Below are 20949 nucleotides of genomic sequence, written 5' to 3'. Positions count from 1 at the left end.
AGAATGGAGGGTTATGGGCTGAGTGCAGGTAGGTGGGACTAGGTGAGAGTAGGAGTTCGGCACGGACTAGAAGGGCCGAGATGGACTGTTTCCGTGCTGTAAATGTTATATGGTTATAAGGTTAAGAAGGTTCAGTGCAGGTAGAAAATAATGTGCAAGCTCATGATGAAATAGATGCCAAGAGTCCATTCTTATCATACTAGGGAACATTCTTATAACCAGTCTTAAACTGGAGGGATAGAAGTTGTCTTTGAGTCTGCTGGTATGCGCTTTCAGGCTTCTGTATCTCCTGACTGAAGGGAGAGGGAAGCAGAGAGAATGCCCAGGGTGGGTGAGGTCTTTGCTTTTGCTGACTGCTTTCCTGAGGTATCGAGAAGTGTTAACAGAATCAATGGAAGGGAGGCTGCTTTCCTTGATGTGCTGAACTCTCTGCAATTCCTTGCAGTTACAGCCGAAACAGTTGCCATGCCAAGCTGTGATGCATCTGGATAGGATGCTCTCTACAGTGCATTGATAAAAATTGGTGAGAATCAAAGTGGCCATGCTAAATTCCCCTTCAGCTTTCCTGACGAAATAGAGGGGCTGGTGAGCTTTCTTGGCATTTGCATCAATGTAGTTGAATCAGGACAAGGCTGTTAGTGATAACTACACATGACTGCTTAAACAATCTGATGCAGGGATCCACGGACACCTTGGTTAATGGAGACATAAAAATGGTTGGGAACTCCTGGACCTAATGCAAGGACTTGTATTTATAAATTTCATAACAAGACCTCAACTCTTGTACCTGCCACAGATGTTCTGAAATGTTGTGAATTGGAAAACATGGAAGTGTTTTTGCACAGCAAAATCCCACAAATGTATATTAGTTCAGTGATTGAATGTTGGTCAGAAAACTAGAGTGGTGTATCTGCTGCTTCACAGTTTCAGCAACCCAGATTCAATCCTGACCTCTGGTGCTGTCTTTGTAGAGTCTGAACGTGTGTATGCATTCCTCTTAGTATACATTGTGATCACCTCTTAGCATACATCATGACTGCCTCTCAGCAGCATGCCATTGTGATTGCCTCTTAGCATGCATTATGATTGCCTCTTAGCATACATTGTGACTGCCTAGCATTCTCTTAGCATCCTCTTAGCATGCCATTGTGACAGCATGAGTTTTTCATGTTTTCTAGTTTCCTCCATCTTCCAAAGTGGAGTGGATTCGTAGGTTAATTGGCCACAGTAAACTACCCTCATGAGTAGATGAATGATAGAATCTGGGGGCAGGTATGGAGAGTATTGGGAGAATCAAATAGGATTAGTCTAGACTCAGTGTGGATGGGTGCTTTATAGTTGGCATGGACTGGTAAGCCAAAGGAACTGTTTCCATGCTGTATGACTAGAACTCCCACAATTCTTTGAATGATGTCGTGGGATCTTTGTCCGCCTGTGGGGCAGACTGAATCGCAGTTGGATATCATGCTCAAAAGGGTAAATCCAAAAATGGAGCATTCCCTCAGTACTGTCCAAATAGCAGCTTTTGTGTTTGGAGCAAGGCTACAACCAATAATCTTCCAACTCAGAGATTGGAGTGTTACCACTCGGACAAGGCTGCTACTTCAGACACCAACAGATTGTGACTGGATCTACCTGCACTGAATTTCGAATTAATATTGAAAAGCAGCATTCTGTTTTAAGCACAAATTGAACAGGTCCAACCCAATCTAACCCAGGATTTACTCAGGATTCAAGTGAAATCTGGGTTAGGTCTGGTTTAAATAATAATGTATTTAATATCTGTTGTCCATTCTTAGAACTTGTTACAAATTCATAAAATCTTCTAAAAGGGTAATGCAATCTTATTCACCCCACTTCAAACAAACTTCTAATTCCATGAAAGAAGCAGGAACAGGAGGAGGCTGATCAATTACTTGAACCCGTTCCACCGTTCAATGGGATCATGACTGATCCAACATTCCTCAAGTCTACATTCCTGCCCTTTTGCCATGCCCTTGTGATTAGATATCTATTTTATCATTACGCATACCCAAGGTCTCTGTCCCTACAGATTTTTGTTGCAACCAGTTCCAAATACTCGCAACCCCCGAGAGAAGACTTCCATTCCCCATCAGGAAGGTCTCAAAGCTCTACGCTTCTTTTTGGATTCCAGACCTAATCAGTTCCCCTCTACCATCACTCTGCTCCGTCTAGCGGAATTAGTCCTTACTCTTAATAATTTCTCCTTTTGCTGCTCCCACTTCCTCCAAACTAAAGGTGTAGCTATGGGCACCCGTATGGGTCCTAGCTATGCCTGCCTTTTTGTTGGCTTTGTGGAACAATCTATGTTCCGTGCCTGTTCTGGTATCTGTCCCCCACTTTTCCTTAGCTACATCGACGACTGCATTGGCGTTGCTTCCTGCACGCATGCAGAACTCGTTGACTTTATTAACTTTGCCTCCAACTTTCACCCTGCCCTCAAGTTTACCTGGTCCATTTCTGACACCTCCCTCCCCTTTCTAGATCTTTCTGTCTCTGTCTCTGGAGACAGCTTATCCACTGATGTCTACTATAAGCCTACTGACTCTCACAGCTATCTGGACTATTCCTCTTCTCACCCTGTTTCTTGCAAAAATGCCAACCCCTTCTCGCAATTCCTCTGTCTCCGCCGCATCTGCTCTCAGGATGAGGCTTTTCATTCTAGGACGAGGGAGATGTCTTCCTTTTTTAAAGAAAGGGGCTTCCCTTCCTCCACTATCAACTCTGCTCTTAAATGCATCTCCCCATTTCACGTACATCTGCTCTCACTCCATCCTCCCGCCACCCCACTAGGAATAGGGTTCCCCTGGTCCTCACCTACCACCCCACCAGCCTCCGGGTCCAACATATTATTCTCTGTAACTTACGCCACCTCCAACGGGATCCCACCACTAAGCACATCTTTCCCTCCCCACCTCTTTCTGCATTCCGCAGGGATCGCTCCCTACGCAACTCCCTTGTCCATTCGTCCCCACCATCCCTCCCCACTGATCTCCCTCCTGGCACTTATCCGTGTAAGCGGAACAAGTGCTACACATGCCTTTACACTTCCTCCCTTACCACCATTCAGGGCCCCAAACAGTCCTTCCAGGTGAGGCAACACTTCACCTGTGAGTCGACTGGGGTGATATACTGCGTCTGGTGCTCCCGATGTGGCCTTTTATATACTGGCGAGACCCGACGCAGACTGGGAGACCGCTTTGCTGAACATCTACGCTCTGTCCACCAGAGAAAGCAGGATCTCCCAGTGGCCACACATTTTAATTCCACATCCCATTCCCATTCTGACATGTCTATCCACGGCCTCCTCTACTGTAAAGGTGAAGCCACACTCAGGTTGGAGGAACAACACCTTATATTCCGTCTGGGTAGCCTCCAACCTGATGGCATGAACATTGACTTCTCTAACTTCCGCTAATGCCCCACCTCCCCCTCGTACCCCATCTGTTACTTATTTTTATACACACATTCTTTCTCTCACTCTCCTTTTTCTCCCTCTATCCCTCTGAATATACCCCTTGCCCATCCTCTGGGTCCCCCCCACCTCCTTGTCTTTCTTCCCGGACCTCCTGTCCCATGATTCTCTCGTATCCCTTTTCCCTATCACCTGTCCAGCTCTTGGCTCCATCTCTCCCCCTCCTGTCTTCTCCTATCATTTTGGATCTCCCCCTCCCCCTCCAACTTTCAGATCCCTTACTCACTCTTCCTTCAGTTAGTCCTGACGAAGGGTCTCGGCCTGAAACGTCGACCGCACCTCTTCCTAGAGATGCTGCCTGGCCTGCTGCGTTCACCAGCAACTTTTATGTGTGTTGCTTGAATTTCCAGCATCTGCAGAATTCCTGTTGTCCCTGAGAGAAGAAATTCTTTCTTATCTCAGCCTTAAATGAATATCCCCCTATTCCGAGACCATGCCCTCTCAGCATTGAATCTGTCTCGTCCCATTTTATTCAACGGTCAAGGTTTCACTGTGCAAAAGGCCCACTGGAGCACCGTTTTGAACGTATAGAAGAAGTAACATTTTAACTATCAATCTAGACTTTTCTGGAATTCCAATAAAAATATACAACTTGTAGTTTTCATCCCGAAGACTTCAAAAAATCATGATCTTGTGCTGATGACACCAGTACCAATTACCATGAGAAACAGTGAACTCCATTACATAAAAGAGTTACTAGTTACATCACTTTGAATGGCCGCATCCACGGGGTCAACATGTGGAATCACCTTCAGCCAGTTTAACAAATGCTGCTGAATGGTTCCCTAACGGTTAATGTATCTGATTCAGTTTTAATGGGATACACCAACTTAAGACATCAGAGTGCTGATTAGAATCTAGCCACAGGCCACTGCAAGTATAGGGACTGATAATCATCAGGACCACTGGCCATTTGAGTTGTGTCTCTTTAAAGACAACATGCTGTAGTTTCTGTTAAGTCCTATATACTTTCAGATGCAACAGCTGCTAGCACAGTAAAATCAGCTCCTGTTGGAACACATACTTTATATTAACTATAACAAATTCTCCTAATGGCTTGTACTTGTACGATTTGGGGCAACTTCTTTTTTTTAAACAGGTAAATAAGAATTCCAAAACCAAAGGTACAAGATTTTATAAAAGTGAGATTTTGAAGTCCATCAGCCATGTAGTTGAAATTAATTAATAGTTGAAAGTATGCCTAAATTTTCTGTAGATAAAAACTTGAGCATCAAGTTCTAGAGTTTGTTAAGCAATATGGCAGATGATTAAAGATTCATTTTACTTACAGCAGGTAATGTAGGTTCTAAATTAACTGTTTTGTATTTAATATATCAGTAATATTTGAGTAATATTCTAAATATATTGATTTACTAAGCACCCTTTGTTGTTTAAATAATTAATTATGGTTGTATATATGGAATACGTGAATGGCGTACGTCATCACACCACCGGATCATGCGTACATGCTTCGCTTAAAGTAAAAACAAAACTAAGATACTTTATTCCCGGCTCCAAGTTTTGCTTTTAATTAGTTTATGTTTTGGAGTTACAAAACATGACACTAGAATACTACAGCACAGTACAGGCCCTCCGGCCCTCAATGTTGTGCCGACCCATATATTCCTTAAAAAAAAAGTACTAAACCCACACTACCCCGTAACCCTCTATTTTTCTTTCATCCATGTGCCTGTCCAAGAGGCTCTTAAATACCCCTAATGTTTTAGCCTCCACCACCATCCCTGGCAAGTCATTCCAGGCACCCACAACCCTCTGTGTAAAAAACTTACCCCTGATGTCTCCCCTAAACTTCCCTCCCTTAACTTTGTACATATGCCCTCTGGTGTTTGCTATTCGTGCCCTGGGAAACAGGTACTGGCTATCCACCCTATCTATGCCTCTCATAACCTTGTAGACCTCTATCAAGTCCCCTCTCATCCTTCTATGCTCCAAAGAGAAAAGTCCCAGCTCTGCTAACCTTGCCTCATAAGACTTGTTTTCCAATCCAGGCAACATCCTGGTAAATCTCCTCTGCACCCTCTCCATAGCTTCCACATTCTTCCTATAATGAGGTGACCAGAACTGAACACAATACTCCAGCCAGGGGTACAGAGGTGCAAATGTGGTCTCACCAGAGATTTGTAGAGTTGCAACAAGACCTATCTACTCTTGAACTCAATCCCCCATTAATGAAGCCTAGCATCCAATAGGCCTTCTTAACTATCCTATCAACCTGTGCAGCGACCTTGAGAGATGTATGGATTTGAACCCCAAGGTCCTCTGTTCATCCACACTCTTAAGTAACCAACCATTAACCCTGTACTCAGCCTTCTGGTTTGTCCTTCCAAAATGCATCACCTCACACTTATCCGGATTGAACGCCATCTGCCACTTTTCTGCCCAACTCTGCATCCTGTCTATATCCTCTTGTAACCTTCAACAACCTACAGCTCCATCCACAACTCCTCCAATCTTTGTGTCATCCGTAAACTTACTCACCCATCCTTCTGCCTCTTCATCCAGGTCAGTGGTGATGAGAATATTTTAAATGAACCCAAGATAACTACCTACATGTTGAAGCGCAGTGAGATATTAGTGTTTAAAAAAAAAGTTCAGTGAGAAACAGTTGAATTAAAAAAAAAGCACAGCACGTGCTTCTTCGGGATCAGAGAGAGATTGTCAAGTTAAAAATAAAGCAGAAAATGGACAAATTCATGGTTTCATAAACGATGAGTACTGGGTGATGATAATCATTAAAAAAGAACAGAAGTGGCTGGCCAAAAAGATTGATGCATTTGATTACACAACAAATAACTGGATATTACATATGGAGCAGATTGAGCAGTATTTTAAAGTAAATGAAATAGCCAATGAGAAATAAGTACCAGTCTTGCTGAGTGCATTGGGTTTAAAGGCATAAAAAGTTTGCTTCGAAGTTTAACTGCTCCAACCAAACCAGCCAAAATGAGCTTTGCTGATATCGTGAAAGTAATGCAGAAACTTTTAGAACCGAAACAATTGTTGATTGCAGAACGCTTTAGGTTTCACGAGCAGAATCAAAAGGAGGGGTAGTCCATTTCAGCATATGTGGCTAAATTAAAGAGATTGTTTGAGAATTGTCAGTTCAGTGATGGACTTAATGATGCACTGAGAAATAGTTTAGTATGTGGAATCTTACAAGAAAGCATTCAAAAACAGTTCCTAACTGAAATACAACTTAAATTTAAAGGAGCAGTTGAAATAGCTCTGTCAATGGAAACAGCAGACAGAGAGACACAATGAAGTTGCAGTCAGGAATGAAAGTGAGCGTGAACAAAATTGCAGCTTCTAAACAGAAATCTGCCTCGTCGAACAAATTGTATTACAATTGCAGCAGTGGTTCATATACAACGGACCAATGCAAATTTTAAGGTGAAACTTGCAGAAAATGCTACAAAGTAGGACACATATGAAGAGCATGTCGGGTGGACAAAAAAAAATAGACCGCACAGGGAAGAGATAAAAATAAAAAGTCAAGTTGCAGTTTCAAAGAGAGCACTAATTTGCATGTTGTTGATGAAAAAACTGATGACGATGAGAGTGACACAGGACTGAGTAGCCTTAAGATTTACTATGTGAAAGCTAACAATAGTCAAGCAATATGGCTTACAACAGAAGTGAACGGCAAATTAATTAAAATGGAATTGGACATTGGCTTGGCTGTTTGAGTCATTCCACAAAATGATTTTGAATGGTATTTCAAAGATACTGAACTGAAGCCTGCAGATATCCAACTAAGAACTTGAGAAAAGATAACTCCCATGGGAATGACATTCACAACTGTGAAATGCAACACCAACAAGCCGTCTTGGTAATAACAGGAGGGCCAGCATCACGGGGACGTGATGAGTCAATGACAATTTGATTGGAGATCCATCCACTATTTGCACACCACATCCCCTGCAACAGAGTTAACTGAGAGCTAATTAAGAAAGGCACTGGATGATGCCATTACTGTCTCCGTGCTGTACACCATGAACTGTTATCCAATGGAGGGAAAACAGGAGTTGGTGCCAACCTCTGTACCTCTGGCTGGAAAGCATATTGGACCAAGGAAAGACCACGCTGCTCAGCGGAATCATGTAAGTGATGAAAGCAGGGGTCTGACTACGGCAGTTTTTGTAGGCAACATATCTGAGAAAGCTTCTGATATGTTAATCAGGCATCAGAAATGTGGCTTGGTTTTAAACTGGAAGAGAGTTCAAGGGGCTTCAAAAAAGTTGCAAGCATTCAGCTTTTGTGATTTTAAAGAACCAGAATCAATTCTGTGTGCATTAAGGTTATTGCATGAGTTTCAAGTGGGAGACAAAAAGCTGGTTGTAAAAGTAGATGCAAAGACCAAAGCCCAGCTGGATGAATGGAAGGCTGAAAAGAAAGGAGTGACTGGAGATATGAAAACAGAGGATTTGTTAGATGATGATGTGGATGATGAAACTAAGAGGAGATTGTAAAGGGGGCAATAGAAGGATTAATACTCCAGTGAAATAAATGCACCTTCTCAAGATCAAGATGCACATCCTAGAAAGAAGAAAATGGAAAAGAAAGAGGAGGATGACAAGAAAGTAGAAGAAAAAGAACGATTGTTGAAAAGGAGAGAAGAGATAGAGAGACAGAAAGAAAAAAGTGTTGAAGAGCGGAGGAACATGAGAAAAACGAGCAGGATAAAGAGAGAGAAAGATGCTGAGAGCAGGAGAGAAGCAAGGATCGAAATAGATTCAGAGAGAAATAGAGAAGAAGGGTCCTCCAGCAACCACCACGGAGGAGGATCCAGAACCTGAGACAGCTTTCACAGCCACAAGTCTCACCTGTAGAAAACCTACAGCACAATACAGGCCCTTTGGCCCACAAAGCTGTGTTGAACATGTCCTTACCTTAGAAATTACCTAGGGTTACCCATAGACCTCTGTATTTCTGAGCTCCATGTACCTGTCCAGGAGTCTCTTAAAAGACCCTATCGTATCCACCTCCACCACTGTCGCCGGCAGCCCATTCCACGCACTCGCCACCCTCTGCGGGGAAAAAAACTTACCCCTGACACCTCTTCCGTACCTACTTCCAGGCACCTTAATACTGTATCCTCTCACGTTAGCCATTTCAGCCCTGGGAAAAAGCCTCTGACTATGCACACGATCAGTGCCTCTCATCATCTTAAACACTTCTATCAGGTCACCTCTCATCCCCCGTCGCTCTAAGGAAAGAAGGCTGACAACAGTAAGAAATCTTCCACAGTGATTAAGTCTTTAGACCTGAATGGGACAATTTAAAATTTACTACGCTGTGGTTGTCTGTATATGGTATACTGTATAAATAGTATATACTGTATGTATTATATGGTATACTGTATATATAGTATATGTATGAGATGCATTCTATATTGAGTTGGAGTTTATAGCTAAGCAGGGAGGTGTGTTGAGTATTTAATATTTCAGTATTATTTGAGTAATACAGTATGTAAATATATTGTTTGTTGTTTAAATAATTCATTATGGTTATACGTACAAAATACGTGAATGGCATATGTCATCACACCACCACATCATATGTGAGCACCTTGCTTAAAGTGAAAACAAAACTGAGATATGTTATTCCGGGCTTTGTGTTTTTGCTTTCAATTAGTTTAATGTTTTGGAGTTACACAGCATAACATTAACTTATTAGAAAATCAAGTGGATTCAGTGCTTAATCACTATGACTGTAAGGGCATGGCGGAGGGTGGAGATCTTGTGGTGTGCGATTCACTTCCTGACAACTCAAACCTTTTCCACTATCTGCAAGGCCGAAGTCAGGACCAGTTCAGAATACGCACTTCTTTCCCGAATAAGAGCTGTTCTAGCAGCACTGGAAAAGCTTGTCACTAGTAGGACAAAGCAGCTTTAGGAATAAGCAGCCCAATTGATTGGCATTTTATCCAATGGCCTGAAGATTCTTTCCTCCCACTGCCAGTGAAACACAGCTTCAGTCCGAAAACTTAAAATAATTGAAGGTTCCTTTTTGGAAAATCATAGTACATTTTGCAATTCTTTTTGATTGCCAGAGGTGAGTTATTTATTTGACCATGCTTTTTTAAAGTTACACTGAATTAAAATTAATGTAACTTGAAACTGAATATGCTTCAGAATATTTACACACGTTATTAATATTACACAATCCTGATGAAGGGCCTCTGCCTGAAATGTCGACTGTTTTTTCATTTCCATGGATGCTGCCTGCCCTGCAGAGTTCCTCTAGTATTTTGTGTGTGTTGCTTGGATTTCCACATCTGCAGATTTTCTCTTGTTTACATACACTATTACCATCCATGGCCTCCCCCACTGTAGTAGTCAGGCCACACTTAGGTTGGAGGAACAACACCTGATATTCCATTTGTGAAGCCTCCAACCTGATGGCATGAACATTGATTTCTCAAACTTCCGGTAATTCCCCCCCCCCCCGCCCCACCATTTCCCATACTCTTTTTCCTCTCTCACCTCATCTCCTTGCCTGCCCATCACCCCCTTCTGGTGCTCCTCCCCCTTTTCTTTCTTCCATGGCCTTCTGTCTCTTTCACCAATCAATTTCCCAAATCTTTATCTCATCCCTCCCCTTCCAAGTTTCACCCCTCCCCCCCACCTTTTAACTCGACTCCTCATCTTTTTTTCTCCAGTCCTGCCAAAGGGTTTCGGCCTGAAACTTCGACTGTACTCTTTTCCATAGGTGCTGCCTGGCCTGCTGAGTTCCTCCAGCATTTTGTGTGCATTGCTCAGATTTTCAGCATCTGCAGATTTTCTCTTGTTTGTGATTGGTTTACACACATTATTAACCTGAATTGGTCCATATGTCAAGAGTGTTATAGGTGACCATTTCTGTATTTATATCACAGTACATGTGAGCAAAATAACTGTATTATATTACCAGCACCACCTTATACACAGAATTCCTTCTCTCAGTCCTGTCACTTTGTAGAAGCCAAGCATATCCCCTCAAGGAATGAAGCAAGACGGGCATAAAGTGATCTTCAGGCCAGAATCAAACACTAGAATGACATGTTCTGAGATTATTGGATTTTTAGGAATTGATAGGATTCCTCCTATTGCTGTTTACAGGAAGAAAGAGCACAAAGGGATAAGTTAAAAGGGCAGGCAGTGGTGGCAGAAGGCTGGGGTTGGGTTTGCATTTACTGTTTACTGTATGTTAGAAGACATATGCATCAAATTAATGACTAATATCTAGTGGCATAATGTTAACTTACTTAGACAGGCTCCAATAATATTTGATTAGGGAGACAGAATATTGGCACTGGGCTTTAATGAGTTTCCCTTTGAAGGCAAGGTTGAGGCTAAGGTGGATATCAGTGCTGGAGCAGGGATAACTGTCCTCTATGTCTGGGCACAGTTTTGTGGATTGCTTGTTTCCATTGCAATTTATTCTACACAAGAGTTACCAATCTTCCCCAGAACAGTTTGCCAGCCTAATGCTGTAACAGACTGCCTGATGTTTGCTGTACCAACAGCCACACAATTTTCCTATCTTGTAACAGACTTTAGACCTGTAGCTAAAAGTGTAAAATTTCCTCTGAATAAGCAAAACCAAACACTGCAGCTGGTGTGCATATATATTGCTATAAACTTCTGTCGTAAAGCAAGTTCAGTTTCAATGTGCGATGCTTCTCTGGGAAACAAAATCAATAGATGATTTGTTGATGATGCTCAGCTGACTGCTACAGTTGAGCATATCTGGATCAATGGATTTGTGGCTGATGTTGTGCAGTCCTGCCCTCAAAGGAATGTTTTCTCACTCTGCAGCACATGCTATCTAACTGATTGATTAGTAACTCAGTGATTCAGAAACCTAGGATCTAATTAGGCTTCAAATCAGACGACTTTGCTTAAACATTGTAAAGAAAGAAAGATTCAAGTATCTGTCGATCATCAACCCTGATTAGTAGTATCAACCATTTACACAGCATCAATCTTCAGACTGTATGGTAATAACTTTTAATTCAAGAATAACCATGATATTTTAATTAATATTATAATTTCCTTAAAATAGATACAGAACAGGGACTGTACTACTGAGCAGGGATTCTTCCTGCTGAACTTGTCAAACTCTGATAGGTGAAGTTGCAATTGATACCAGGCAACAAAAAATCAGAATAGAATAAACAACATACTTTCTTTCCTTTGTTTCCCCGCTCCGAAATTCATTTCTCCCGCACTCCTGTTACTTTTAACCACGGCCTTTCATTATTTTTGTCTTGTTTTGTCTTTACTTGCCTGAGTGGGCAGGGAGTGGATACTAGAAAGGCCATTCCACCTTCACGGCTATCCCAGCTGAGCCTGATCAAGTCTTACCTCTCGGAAATCTCCACAGGAACACGAACACGAACACGAACACACACACGAAGTGCAAACACATATACACATGAACAGAAACATAAGCACACCCAGTCTCTGCATGAAATCTTATGATCACTTTGATTTATAATCATATTTCTCTGCAGATCATTCTATCCTCTCTGAGGCACTTTTTCTTCGAGTTACTTTGTTATAAAATATTCTCACAAGGGCTTAAAGCTGCAAATGACCAGAAATGGAGCTGTCTATTCTATTAGGCTTTAATTTTCCCGCCAAATATTAATACATTAGTCAACTGTGGTTAGTTTTTTTCTGTTTATAGGGGTAATAGTTTGTGACAGGAAAGCTGAATGTTTTAAAGTATGACTAGTCACTTTTATGAAATAAACACGCTTCTTTCCTCAAAGTTGCCCGTCGACTTCGTGCAGACGCTGGAGGATGAGTGAGATAAATGAAGTGGGTTGTGTTGTGTGAGCGGTGTTGTTGTTTGGGGTGGGTGGGGGGAGATAGAGGTGGATTAACCTGTCCGCCTGGACCTTTTCACACTGGAGTTGCCTGTCCCTCTGAAGCGAACGCGATCTCCCCTTCTCTTGTGTGAACTGATTTACTGTCACGGTGACCGTCTCAGTGCACGGCCTTGACATTTCACAGGTTTAGATGAACAAGGGCGGGAGCAGAAAAATATAAAACAATGCTGCTTTCAGATGTCGGCATGAGGGACCAAGGCAGTCCGTCGCTGGCGGGAGTGGCCTGTCCTCGGTGAGAATCAACCTATTCTCAGTATACATTTAAATTCTCTGTCCTTTCAAACACAGGGAAACCCTCGCTGGCTGGAGGGAGCAGGCTGGCCTCATTTGAACTTTAAAAAGAATGTTGCAAGCTGATTGGCGGCACTGTTTAATCTGAGTTTTCAACTGCTTGGTTGCTAGTTCAAGTTCCTAGTTTCATCAGTGTGTGACCGCGAATTGTGCGGAATAATTTGGAAAACAAAACATTTCCCTAGAATTGTTTGCGCCCGAACCCAGAGCAGTCTTTAATATTTAAAATCGCAGTTTCACTTGCTACTGAGGCTCAGAGCCCCGAGGTCCATTCAGCGGTTGCCGGATTTGTGCAGCTTCTAATCGCCGGTCCGGTCTGGTCTGGTCTGGCGACATGGTCCTGTCTTTATCGATCCATTGATTGCACATGGTCCTGCTCTGACCTCCTGATCCCAGAGAAGCCGTTTCCATGGAGACTGTAAGTCCTCCTCCAGCCTTTTTTTTCCTTGTCTCTGGCAGGAATTTCTCTGGGCAGCAGCTGATTGTAAATTCCTGCAGATACTGGAAGCATTGCGTGTGAAGTGTTTCCCTCCTCCCCTTTGTTGAGTGTTGTGCTGGATCCCCAGACTCAGCCTCTCCATCTCCGCTCCTCTCTCCCTCTCCCTCCCTCGCGCGTGTGTGAGTGTGTCTATTCCCCCTACCCCCTCCCCTCCCCTCCCCTCCTTTCCCCTCCCTCCAGACCGAGTGCTGCTTACAGTAATGAACAGGACACACCAGATCCTCCTGATCCCCCAGAGGGCGATCTGACTGACGTGGGAGGCTCCGACCGAGGTTCCTTTCAGCTCCATCAGGACCTCCAAGAGGAGTGAGTGTGAGTGAGAGAGAGAGAGAGAGAGAGAGAGAGGGAGAGGGAGAGAAGAAAAAAACTCGCGTCTCATCTCTTCCCCCGAAAGACTCATCTGAGAATGCAGAGCAGAATGGGTGCTATCCGGCTGTCTGGCTGCTACTGTTTGTTTCTCATTTTCCTAAACCCACTCAGCACTGCGGCAAGTAAGACAAACCAAGGTAAGAAAACCTTATGATATCCCCTGTACTCATTCCCCTCGCCCTATTTACTTTAAACATTTTTTTCTCTATGTAAATTCGTTCAGCGTTGAGTTTCGGATCGTGAACTGTGAAGGCTCACAGGGGTCTAAATGCGTGAGGGAATCGTTTCTATGCGTGTGGGGCAGGACATGTAAGATCAACAATTCTACATAAGGGGAGAAAAAAAAGTAGGCAAGATAACTATTTTGTAATTTGGGTTCAATTAAACGACAATTTCGTGCTTAACTTTTGAACGTTTAAGTAATTTAGATTAACGCCTCATTTGCATACCTGGGGAAAATACTGACACTCTTTAAAATATGCTAACTGTGGACCGTCTTCTGTTCTCAAACAAGCACAATCTTTCCAATATGATATGTTTAGATATCTTCTTTTTCAACACAGTTTGATAAAAGTTTTCCATCTGTGCACACTTCAGAAACTTGAAGAGCCAATGTCACAGATCTTTGCAGCTTCTGCAAACAATACGAAGATGAAACATGAATTAGTTAACAAATGCTTAAGGCAAATGCACATTTAATAATTGTGGTTTGAACAAACTGCCAACATGTAGCAGATATAATAGTAAATTTAAGAAAGAGATCAGTTTGTAAAATGTATATGTGTATAAATTATATATGTATATTTGATGTCAGTGAATGTAGTATTTAATATTTTTTATTTAGATGGTATTAATTAATTGTTTTATAATCGACTCATTGCTTTGCAAACTGTAAATCAATAGAAAATTAAATATCGGTTGGCTTACTTTAGATTCAGCCCAACACAGACATGGTACAATACTTATGAACATACACTCAAAACTGGCTTTTCAGATCCTGTTTTACTTGTGTCTGCTAGCATTGTGGCAATGACAAAACAAACACTGCAATGTGGTTTTAGTCTTTAGTTTATTAGCTGGGCGATTGACATATGTATTTGCTGAAAAATGTAATCTGAACAAGCTGGGACTTATTCAGCATGATGTTGACACATTACTGTGCAAAGTGCTGAGTGAACATTTAACCAAGAATTTGCACCACTTTGAGCATAGTTTAACACAGCCGAATATACAATTCTTACATTAGTCGGAGTTAGTTTGATAGCTGTGCTATGGCTACCCAACAAAGAATTGCAATAACCATGGTGTGCTCAGTGAGAGCAGTCTGAGCTGCTTTTAGTTTATCTGAAAAGTTTCTGTTAGGTGGATGGGAAGTTAGAATTTTAGCTAACTGTTTTTTTTCTTGCTCCATTTGGGAAATAAATGATTATGGATATCTGTTTGCTGCCAGCTTTCTGAAACATTGTTCACCTTGCCATTTTTCAGGTAAAATTGCACACACAGTAAGTGTTAGCAACTATTTGACCTTGACAGACATCATATTCCAGTCTACACCAATACTTGCTAAACATTTTCAGACTAGAGCCATTGTGTATTGACTGTGAAGAGTGACCCCAGCTGATTCCTGCTTTTCCCTAAGAAAGGACACTGAGGCCAATTCTGGTCCCACAGCTGCCTCCTGAATTGTGATATAGGGTTAATTAGTTAATTTCTAATAATTGCACATCCTGTGCTCAATCACTTGAACTAATTTCATAAGAAAACACCACTGCTGCGTAAAGTTTGTCTTCCTTTTTAAAATTCTTACCATTTTAATTATTTAGCAAAAGACAAACATTATTGGAAGCTGCTCTCTATGGGACCAGTAATACCTTTTTAAAAGGAATTTAATTGAGTTTTATTGTTAGTTTTTGATATCTAGGTTGCAATGTGAATGTGATCGTTTTACGATCTGGTATTTTAGTTACATTTGGAATGGCAACATGAGAACTAAATTACCTCTTTTTTATAATAATGAATAGATTGTTTCCTGAGAGCTTTACAATTGTTGGAAATTTACTAAAGCAAAATTATCTGACAGCCTGTTTTGGAACATTACCCAGTTGAACCTTGAGACTTGCCATTCTTGATGTAGAACAAAAGGTTTTTCGCATTATAGATGTGCTGTAAATGAAAGGGAAAATATCCCTTACAAGATGAGCTCATTGTAACTCATCCACACTTTCTCCATAAAGGTGTTTGGATAATGTCATAGGATATAGACGATGCTACCAGGTCCGAGATCACTGGCACTCACTGCATCCATACGCTACCATATTGGCACTATCCTGAGTGCAGAGGAGTGTAAGGTTTCAAATAATTACATCCAACAAATTGTCATAACTCATTAGTGAATACTTTCTACAAGCAGTGTTTGATGTCTTTTCCCAGCTGGAGAGTCAGAACCCTTTTATATTATATATAGAATAACAGTGACGAATTGGATACCTAGCCTTTATAGTTTTCATCTTGTTGCATGTAAATGCCTGAAGCAATTGTGTTTACACAGATAATGTAAAACTGCAGAGACGTCGCCTGATTGAAACGTCAACTGTTTATTGCCCTTCATAGATGCCTCCTGACCTGACCTGCTGAGTTCCTCCAGCATTTTGTGTGTTGCTCTGGATTTTCATCATCTCTTGTGTTTCTCACCTGGTTTGCTATCCCTTTTTATGATCTCACTTTAGGATAAATAAAATCTCAAGATTTCAAGTAAAAAAATTGGTTCTTTTTTGCCTGTTTCTTCAGGATCTTTAAAAGGTAGAGTTTAGTTCCACAGGTGACAAGAGTACCAAGGAATCTCTTTCAAGCGACCACTTTTCATACTGGGATCAGGACTGAAGAGCATTACCAGGCTATTGCCTATAGAGCTAGTGGAAACAAGGGGAAGTGGTAGTTGGTTCATCATATCTCAGCTCCATCTGACAACATATCCAAGTGTAGTTAGCACTTAATGATCAGAAACAAAGATCCTGGCTGATTTCCCATATCTCCTTTCCTCTTATATTAATTCATGGTGCAATACTTTTGGTGTACCAAGTTGTTTACTTCGGTTGGAGTAATCAGTTAAATTTCTGATAGTCATAGTATTATGAAAAAGTGAATCACAGAGAGAAATAATTTAGTGCTACTGCACAGTATGTAATTCCAGCTCTCTATCGCAAAAGCATTTTATATTGCAGAGTCTCTGGCTGTCCGTGCTGTTTACATTACAGGGAAGTTTCAGCAGCAGTCAGAACAATTGTGGTTATACAGTTTTGAAGTTACAATCTTGTACATGGATGCTGTTCATTTTTATATGGCACCATCAGCCTTGGTAGCAAAATGATCCGAGCACACAAAGGATATTGTGCTAAATTCCTGCGCAATATAACGCCTGTCTGGCTTTATTGTGTGAATGCAATAATGAAAGTAATTTGTTCAGATTTTACACTGCTGAGATGCAACAAGGAGATATGAACCTGGAACTATTACTGTTGCTGCTGTGCCACTGCACTGGCCCCTGGCAAGATTTGATTGATGCCAAAAAGTAATGAAGACTGCCCATTGTAAACTTCACCTGTATAGATTACAGTCTCCACCTGGCTTGTGTAGAACATTTACAACAGTATAATAAAACCTGTTGTCTTGAATGTCTGGTTGGCCGCTGCAACATTCCACATACATGTTACTTAAATTAAGTGGTTGGAGGGTCTTTCAAGTGCCGCCCGGTGATGAATGTTTCTCTTGTTTCTGGATCTGTTGTTGTGCTTCATAATACATATAAAACACTCTAAAATGGATACTAAATCACTTGCCTTTTTGTATCTATTGACTTGGCTTCTGTAGGCGGGGTCCTTTTTGAGAAAAAGATAGATTTGGAAAAGAAACAGTAGTTGATATAAATAGATCAGATATCAATGTGGTTGATGTGTTTGTGATCAGTTGAAAACACGAATTAAATTGCAGTATATTTATGATTTGATTGGGGCAATTCAGCTCAGGTAGTGGTTTGTGATGAATGTCATGGAGGATAAAACAGCTCAAGGAACAAACTTCTCTTCTCACGAAGGGGATAGTCAATTGATGCAAGGCTCTTGTATCTTGTATCCTCTGTTTTCAAAAGTGGAGGGGTCATTTCTCAAAGCTACAGTATATCCCACCGTGCATTCATAAGTGCCCAGCTTGTTTGCTGCTATCACAAAACATTCAAATATTGAAAATGGCAGTTAAGTCATATTTTCCAACATGTTCAGGAGAGTCTTTTGAAAGACAAGGTACCTCACCTCGAGAATTCAGCTCAAAGTTAATTGTGGAATAGGTTTTCTCTAGATTTCTACATTGGAATTTTCTTTGTGTGCATGATGATTTTGTAGCTTTTGGGAAGCTATTCTAAGATTTTAGCCTGACTGAAATCTCTTCAGTGTGGCAGCAATGCTTATTTAAGATCAGAGTGCTGGAATCTGAAATATCCTTTAGGCTTAGAAGTTTTCTATACTCATCCCCCATTTAGTTCCACTGAGGATGAGATATTTTCTCCTTCCCCTTTCTGGGACCTCCTGTGTCACGCACCCTGGCTGAGATATCTGCACCAGGGGTTCCCAGCTAAAGTAGTTAATGCTCTGTTGATTAACACCTTTTGGCAAGAAGAGCTGGGTGAATATCTGGTTAGGAATGGGATTAAAGGTTATAAAGATTGCTAATGGATAAGAATAATTTAGATAAATTGGAACATGTTGGCTCCTGAACTGTTAGGGCTGTGGAAAATGTCATGCTAGTGGGAGGGGAATGGTCAGGGATGAATAATTAAATGTAGAATTAGTAGATCTTGCTGAAGAGTTTCACCAGATTGACCTTTTGGCAGAGGGCAGTGAAAACATTGCACAATCTTTTCTCGGGAGATTAAACAGGTCACAACGAAGTAAAACAAACACAATAAATAAGCTGGGACATTTTAAGAAAAGAGAAATGCACACTGGTCAGTTAGCATCCAATGAGAGCAAAAGGATAATTAACACATCAGGCAAATTCCAAAAAAATACTTGCAAGGCCATAGAGTGCAAATATTTCAATGCTTCCCTTGTTTGTATCAAGATTCTTTCCTGATAAAAATATAGCTTGGTTTGGGTCTTAGCTCCGGGTAGTGACACAGTTGGTCTTATTGTATGAAGGACTGGCTTATGAACTTGTATCTTTTGATACCAGAATATTTAACTTAATTTTCTTCTGGATTTTTCTCTTGGTTGTTTAACTCTTTATATAATCAGAGTAGCACGAAGGAAACATTTAAAACAACATAACTGTTTATGGTAAACAAACTAAGCTTGGGTACTTGGCATCATCTCTCACATGGAGCTCCTTTTTAGGCAGAGCGTTGTTTCGTTCCCAATCTGAGATACAGTGGATGATAACCTCAGACCCTTTGATGAGCCAGGAGTTTTTGATGGGGTGACTGGATGGATAGTTTGAGAGGCGATTCCTTCAATCCACAATTTATGGTAGGCTTCTGTATTCTAATTCTCAAAGTCATCCCAACTGCTTTGCACTGTGGTGAGTGGTCATGGACTAAGTCTCATATAAATCAGTGGGAATTTACATTTTTACAAAGGAGACTAGGAGAACAACCTTGAATCTTTTCCCCCGTTTACCTGATAATCCCTTGAGATGGTGGAACTTGGTAAAATGTGTGTGTTTGGAATCTCATATTGGGACTGTGAATGATATGGCTTACCTATCAGAGTGACTTAGGACCTTGTTGCTGGAAATATTGTCCAAATTCATAACACTAATGTTGATCTGCTTATCCTCCCAGTGGCTTTGGAGGATTTTTTGGAGATGGTGTTGGTGCTGTGTCTGTAGTTATCTGAAGAGCCACATGCAAATAATCTACAACTCTGAAGCATACACTGTTGCATGGTAGAAGGTAAAACCCTGAGATTTTGATTTGCATTCCACTGATGGCAAAAAGACAAAAAGATGGCACAGAAAAGGCAATGGTAAATTTCTTTATCGGTTTTTGCCTTCATTGAGAAGTGGCCCCACAGATCTGAAATGGTCTGTGTTTTCTAGGGTGTTGTAGTGGACCTTTATTGTCTGGGTGCACATGCAGCAATGGGTAGACAGTGGAGATAGGTTGATAGTGGACATTTCTTTTGCAGATGTTTAGGGTAAGGCCTGCCTATTTTATTCTTCAGTGAACAAGTCTACAATGGCTTGGAGAACACTATGGCTTTGTCTAAGTGACTCTGGTTCTGGGGTCAAGGTTACATGGGTTAAGCAAGTTTTTCATCTGTATTTAAGCAAGTTTTTCATCTGTATTTAAAGACGCAAACATGAGGAAATCTGCAGAATCTGGAATTTCAAGCAAAACACATAAAAGTTGCTGGTGAACGCAGCAGGGTAGGCAGCATCTCTAGGAAGAGGTACAGTCGATGTTTCAGGCCGAGACCCTTTGTCAGGGCTAACTGAAAGAAGAACTAGTAAGAGATTTGAAAGTGGGAGGGGGAGGGGGAGATCCGAAATGATAAGAAAGACAGGAAGGGGAGGGATGGAGCCAAGCCTCTGGTCCCCCTCACTCTACCCCTTGCCCATCCTCTGGTTTTTCCCCCCTTCCCTCTTTTCTTTCTCCCTGGGCCTCCTGTCCCATGATCCTCTCATATCCCTTTTGCTAATCAACTGTCCAGCTCTTGGCTCCATCCCTCCCCCTCCTGTCTTCTATCATTTCAGATCTCCCCCTCCCACTTTAAAATCTGTTACTAGCTCTTCTTTCAGTTAGTCCTCACGAAGGGTCTCAGCCCAAAATGTCGACTGTACCTCTTCCTAGAGATGCTGCCTGGCCTGCTGCATTCACCAGCAATTTTTATGTGTTTTGCTTGTTTTTCATCTGTTTTGTAGGTTAGCTCCACTCCAGCGGGGGAGGGGGTGAGCTGCAGTGAGAAAGTCTAAGGAAAGGATGGGGGGGGCACTGAGACAGCTGTATTGAGCCTTCTTTCCCCAATCTGATGAAAGACATTTGACCAGGAGTGTTAACCCTGTTTCTCTTTCCACAGGTGTTATCTGACATGCTCAGTGTTCTCAGCATTTTCTGTTACCTGCACTGACCTCTTGTGCTCTTTCCATCCAATTTGTATTCTTCAGTTCATGGACTCTCTGTTGGAACTCAGTCTAGAAGTGCCTGTAGAACTGCTTTTCTCTTGATGGACAGTGGTTTTCAATTCAGGATAATCAATATTTGGTTAATCAGTTTCATATTCTCTTGATCAGTCTCATCAAACCCATTACGAAGTGTTCTTGTCTGTTGGCCTTCACTGTTATTAATAAAAGTAGATTTCACTGTAGTCCAGACGTCGTGGATTTACTGCAGCTGCTGTTGGTTGG

At 41.5% G+C, this 20949-nt stretch overlaps 1 protein-coding gene across 3 annotated transcripts in view; it reads left to right on the top strand.

Moving 5' to 3' along the window:
• LOC134355568 (signal peptide, CUB and EGF-like domain-containing protein 3) overlaps positions 1 to 20949 on the top strand; it is a 502690-nt gene that overhangs the window by 64688 nt on the left and 417053 nt on the right. The window contains exon 1 of one of the 3 annotated variants that reach the window (XM_063065616.1): positions 12730 to 13691. The exons of the other annotated variants lie outside the window; for them this stretch is intronic. Coding sequence (XP_062921686.1) covers positions 13592 to 13691 — 100 coding nt within the window. The 5' untranslated portion in view covers positions 12730 to 13591. Of the gene's footprint in view, positions 1 to 12729; positions 13692 to 20949 lie in introns of those variants that run through there. 3 annotated transcript variants of the gene reach the window in all.

Source organism: Mobula hypostoma, chromosome 13, assembly GCF_963921235.1.
Source record: "Mobula hypostoma chromosome 13, sMobHyp1.1, whole genome shotgun sequence".
Taxonomy (NCBI): domain Eukaryota; kingdom Metazoa; phylum Chordata; class Chondrichthyes; order Myliobatiformes; family Myliobatidae; genus Mobula; species Mobula hypostoma.
The sequence above is the reverse complement of the archived record's forward strand: the minus strand, read 5'-3'. Positions and strand labels throughout refer to the sequence as shown.